This window comes from Phaethon lepturus, unplaced genomic scaffold (genome assembly GCF_000687285.1).
Source record: "Phaethon lepturus isolate BGI_N335 unplaced genomic scaffold, ASM68728v1 scaffold15716, whole genome shotgun sequence".
Classification (NCBI taxonomy): Eukaryota; Metazoa; Chordata; class Aves; order Phaethontiformes; family Phaethontidae; genus Phaethon; species Phaethon lepturus.
In genome coordinates, this window is record NW_010547072.1 from 10,904 (window position 1) to 16,665 (window position 5,762).

Here is a 5,762-nt window from a genome sequence, read left to right on the forward strand (position 1 = left end):
TCAAATAGTATCAACATTCCTCAGGAAACTCATATTTTGGATCAAAAATAAGTGAAGTTTGATCCCAGCTGGTGTGTTTGTGTGTCTCTGTAGAGGCATCGCAGAAGACTTTTACATGGTCAAAGTTGGATCAGCATTGCTGCCCTGGCAGAGGGGGGAAGGCAACATAAATCAGAGATGTTTCTCAAAAAAAAAAAAAAAAGGCAGTGTTCCAGACACTGAGTCTTAGTTTAATCATCGATGCTAAATGTTGTATGATAGATGTAGCAGTGAATAAGTTTAAATATTAGCTTTGGAATCTCTGTTTAGGCACTCTGTGCTGGTTAAATGCTACTATATCCTTTTTATGATGTTCAATATTCACAAAAAGATCTTCCATCAAAACATTCAGAATACATTAACTGCACAGTGAAAATGGGCTTGTAAATGACTGAGAATAATTGAAGGTAATTGAGGTAATTGAAGGTAATGGAGGTAATTGAACAAGGCAAATAACTTTTTCTTTTCACCATAGGTTGGAAAAAATTACACATCAATTCCTAGCGTTGATCCTAATAGAAAATACATCTTCAAAGTGAGAGCAAAACTGAAGCCCGAGTGTTACAGCAGCAAGCTCTGTAGTGACTGGAGTGAAGAAAAGAGTATTGGTGAGAACTATTGTTCCTGCCATTTGTTGCACGTTTTTCTCCATCTGTAAAGCATCTAGTACTTTTAGTCTGCTACGTAAATGGGAGTTAAGAGTCGTCTTCCTATGTACCTATTTATTTTAGGTGAAAAGAGGGCAAGAGAGTTCTAGTCCTTCCACAGTGCCATCAATTACTGCCTGTGCTGCTATATATGTTGATGGGGTTTCCATCCGTGTAGCTGTGCAATAACCCCTTCCCAGTGCTGTTAGTTTTTCAGCCCAGAGTCTTGCTGGTTTTCATTTTCTTGCCAAATGTATCTATCATGTTATAATATCATGCTCTGAAGAAGGAGTCCTTGCCTACAAAAGTGCTAGTATATTTGAAGAACATTGTCTGTGAATTAATTAGAAAACTAATTGATTTGTTGACATTATTCCTAAAAAGCCTCCCAAAACATCCCTAAGTTTCTACAACTTTTTTTTTTCAAGGTGAGAAGGCGGACTCTACGTTCTGTTTTGTTTTGATAATCACCATTCCATTAATAGTAGCGGTTTCTACAATAATTCTACTAGTTTATCTAAAAAGGTAAGTAACAACCTCCTTTATTTGCAATCCACTAATTCTCATGGGTCTTTGGTTTGTGTTACAATTCATCTCTCTTCCAGGTAACAGTCCATGATGTGGCATGTGTCAACAGCAGCTGTTTTAGCCGTACATGCATTGCATAGCAAAAATAGCAGTACCGTCGTGCCTCAGTCATTAGAATTAGGTTTATAGACCATATACGCGCTCTGGTTGCACTTGGGTAACACTGCTTGTGTATGCTCACAGTTAGATTCTTCTTGCACAACTACTGCATCCCCTCTCTTTAAGCAATGAAGTCCAAATTCAAAGTTAAGCTTACATAGTATATTATACCGGATTTTTAAAAAAGTCTCCTTTTGCTGCTGTCTTTGTCAATAGTGGAAGTTATTTAGCATCTGTCTGTGTGAATATTCCCATTTCCTTTGAAATGAGAATTGGGCGACAGCTGCGGAGAGTGAAAGCTGGCTAGTGATGTCAAAGCTAACTCCACAAATTTTCTTGACCTCACCCAAGTATGACATTGAAATGGCGATTTTTAGATTAATGCCTCATTCATCTAAAGCTTTTCTTTTTAATTTTCTGAAGGCTGAAGATATTAATTCTTCCGCCAATTCCGGACCCTAGAGAAATTCTTAAGCGCATGTTTGGAGAGCAAAACGAGGATTCCCAGGTTAGTAAGAAGCTGTTGGGCCAACTAATCGATTGAACCAGAGTCTGTAGGCTTCCAATTTTCTTTTTCCTAATGCCTATGTCTATCTTAAAACCAACTGTATATAAGGAAGTATACAGTATGAAGACTAAGTGTTTATGATAGTGAGCATTGTTCAGGAACAATTACCCAAAGCTGAGAGGTATTTTTTTCCCCTCAAATTGCATATACTTTTCTAGATGCATTAGTAGAATTGCATTATTCTGTTCTTTCACAGACTGCTAGTCCCTTAAATGTGTTTTGGGTTGATTTGGGGACTGGGTTTTTTGGTGGGAGTTTTCTGGTTGTTGGGGTTTTTCTGGTTTTGGGGGGTTTTTTGCAGCTCCATTAAACTACTTTTCCTGAACATTCAGGTCTCTCTCTGCTAGTTGCTCATATTTGTGATGCTGAATAAAGCTATTCATATTTGACTTCCAGAAACTTAACGTTTTTACCACTTTCACATTTATCACAGTCAGCTGTGAAGTAAATCGGGAGACGTAGCTTCTCATTGGCAAAAGAACAAAACTAACTATAGCTGCTTCAAGCTTTGGTTGATGAAAGACTTGCTACGGGCCCTTATTTCAGGAAAAATAAACATATACTGATTATGGAAACACTTATTTCTAAACGAGTCTAACTCAGTAGCTCTTTATAAAAATGCTAAGGGAACTACACTGACAAGCCCTAATTCAAACCTGGACATGAGGCAATGTATGTTGCTCTCTGAACACAGTCCTTGCATGGAAGGGACCTTCTGACTCACTGTAGCATCTCAGAATTGATGCCACCTGTGAAACGTTTGTAGAGCATAATGGCTATCTGGGTGTCTGGTGCTGTACGTGCATTCGATGTTCTCCATTGAACAGGAGTTGCAGGAATTTTTGAAAATAAGTCTCCTTTTGTGGCCTCCAAATTGTAAATGGAGTCAAAGTCCAAAATCCAGTATTCCTTTTTTTCCATAGAAGTACTCCGATTTCACCTAATAATAAATCAGAACAATGTGGAAAGCATGGATCTGGCCTCCTAGTTTACTACCTTTTGGATAAATACTTGAGCATGTATTGGTCATTATGACGCTAAGATGGGACTCTTGGCCATGAGGATCATAAGTATGGGAGCTGTTACACTTTGTCGTGCTTTGACAAGTGCTTTGTTACTGCCCCAAGTAACACTATGTTCTTGCCTCTGAATATTATCGTGATCTTCTCTATGTGCTTAGGTTTCAGTGAAAACTCTACTAAGCGTGTATTCCTCACTTCTCCATCCTTCTGCCTGAGCTTCACCCGTTAGCTGTAGTTGGAAGCACTCTTAAGATGGGGGCCAACCTTCAGTTCATCCTTGTTTCCAGAGAGGTCAACTGTTCTGTCATCCAGGCCTAAGCCGTGTCCCTGATAAGCCCAACTTGTTGCCCCGCGACCTTGGCTTTTTCGCCATAATATAGGCTGTGCGTTGTGAAACAGGTCTGTCTTGTTGTGTTGAAAAAACAACGCTCACCATGGAGAAGCACTGTTAAAAATGTTGTTCTCTTTCAGAGCTGTGCAAAGGATGATTCTGCGAATGCTTACGACAGGCTAATTAAGGAAGAAGAAATTCATTCTTTAATTTTAACAGAAACTCCAGAATGTGCCAATTCTGACAGAGAAAACTGATGAACTCTGCATTACCAGTGAAAGACAAGGAAACTTTCATTCCTGTTCCCGTACCTCAGGTGACAACACAGATGTGAAGAGGCCTGCAAGACATTCACTATCTTTCACCTTACTGAGTCCTTTCTGAGCCTTACCCCTCTGATGCTCAGAAGATACGTCGCTAACGGCGGCCATTCCTCCATCTCTGCTAGAAATACTCATCTTGGATCATTTGAGACGAGCGCGTATGTACCTTTTACCTGACTGCGTTGCGGCATCTCTCCTCCTGGCTCCAGCCAGCTGCGCTCTGTTACCTGTCGTTTGCACTTGTGTTTGTGCCTCACGTCAGACCGTAAGCGAGTGGCTGTGAGCAAGCTCCGTGCCCGCTCCGGAGGCTTTGGCTGGATTTCGCGGAGGTGAGATGAGGCTCGTTTACAGTAGACGGCTCGTTAGTGCCACTGCCCGGAACTGCTGCCAGGGCGTGGACCGCTCGCGGGTGGCCTGTTCCGAGCGCGCCAGGCAGGGCGCGGCCCAGTGGGCATTTACGGGCTGGCCTTCCTGTGCCTCTGGTTGACGTGCGTCTGCTGTGGGCTGGTCAAACCCCGTAAAAGAGGGTTGTTTTTTTCTTTAAAAGCGTGTATGAAAAGCCTCTCTGGTGTCCAGCTGGTATTCAGACTATTCATAGCAAAAGCTCAGCTTTTTATCCTTTCAAGCGCCTGTCCTCAGATGCCTTACCTTCATGGACTTCTTGCGTTAATTATACTTTGTTTAAGATGATAAATGGAATTTTTTTTACCTGTGTTGTGCAGTGGCAGATGACTGTATTGAGTCTCAGCAGACTGTGATTCTACTGTGGCCATATTGGCCTGAAAACACCTGATTTTTGGAAGCGAAGTCATCCTGAGTCGGTCCAGCAAAATTACCAGGTCGGATGCATGAGTCTAAGGAGCTGGGGTCACTTTGTCTGACAAGTGCTAAACCATTGAAACCAAATTAATTCAAAGACTTCAAGCCCCATCCTTACTGATGAGCTGATGGATTTGGGGGAAGAGGAGGTGACAACCTTGGCCTGCTTTCTAAGGGATAAGCTTTACTCTTCCTATAATATGAGGCTGTGATTTGAGCTTCCCCTCTAGGAGCTTAGCAATTTAAAACAAGGTGCTGATTTGACTTCAAAGAAAAATTCTTCTATACTCTACTGCAGCAGCTTGATGACCTTTTTTTTGTGTAAATCATGAATTGATGTGTTCATTTCTTTTTTTTTTTTGATGGCTCTGTTTTGAGGTTGCTTTACCCAGCAGAGCTCAACGGATGTTTTCTGGCACAACTGCCACATTTCTCTGCTCTGAATTCTGAGCATTAATTTCTACCCAGTGCTGGAAGGGTGTTGACAGCAGTACCTTGACTGCTGGAGGCAGAAAGTAATGTAACGGGGAGAAAGGGATCCACGCAGGCTGGTTATGGTTAGCGTTCAGGAATTTCTTGCTCCTCCCAGCTCAGTGCAGACACATCAGTCATCTATAAGAGACAGTCTTAGCAGGCTGGGAAGAGATCTCCTCAGAAGTTTGCTAGGAACAGACTCCATAGCCACTAACCTTCCAGACTTCAGCCCTGCCCTCAAGCTCAATTATATCAAATACCTGAAATGATACATTTTTAGAACATTCTGTTCTGTGAGAAGTAGAACTAACTGAGCTTGCTTTTTAGCTACAAGTTTATATCCTTTACCCTCTTATGTGTGCCCTCCCTCTCTGTGCCAATTCAATTCTTTCCCGGTCCCCACTGACCCTCCCAAATACAGAGTTTCCTCCACATCTCTTGCCTACCTCTCGTTACTGGTGGTAGAAAAGGGAGGAGAAATGTAGCAGAACTAGCAGACCCCATATTAGCTTAAATCTTCTACTTGCAATCAGGCTAAAAAGAAATTATAAAAATTGGTTAATGAGACAAAACAAGAATAAAGTCTCAGGGATTTCAGTGAGATAAAACAAAACTCAGGTTATACAAAGTCAGCTAGCAGCACTCTGATATTCCAGAGGTAAAGGAATAGCGTGGGGGAAAAGGTAATTCAATTCCTCTGCCAACTTCACTCCCTCTCCCCCACAACATTCATATCATTATAGCGATATATTTCATAAATCTACCTCATCTAGAATGTTGCTTGTCATAGGCCACTAGACAAACAGAAATGTATGATTTCAAGATAAGTAAGCATAACAGTATAATACAAAG

General features: G+C 41.4%; 1 protein-coding gene across 1 annotated transcript in view; it reads left to right on the plus strand.

Moving 5' to 3' along the window:
* IL13RA1 (interleukin 13 receptor, alpha 1) overlaps positions 1 to 3,551 on the plus strand; it is an 11,587-nt gene extending 8,036 nt beyond the window's left edge. Inside the window, exons 6-9 of the mRNA XM_010289531.1 lie at positions 515 to 647; positions 1,115 to 1,211; positions 1,797 to 1,881; positions 3,435 to 3,551. Of these exons, the coding sequence (XP_010287833.1) occupies positions 515 to 647; positions 1,115 to 1,211; positions 1,797 to 1,881; positions 3,435 to 3,551 (432 nt within the window). The remainder of the gene's footprint in view (positions 1 to 514; positions 648 to 1,114; positions 1,212 to 1,796; positions 1,882 to 3,434) is intronic.
* Positions 3,552 to 5,762: the final 2,211 nt, after the last annotated feature.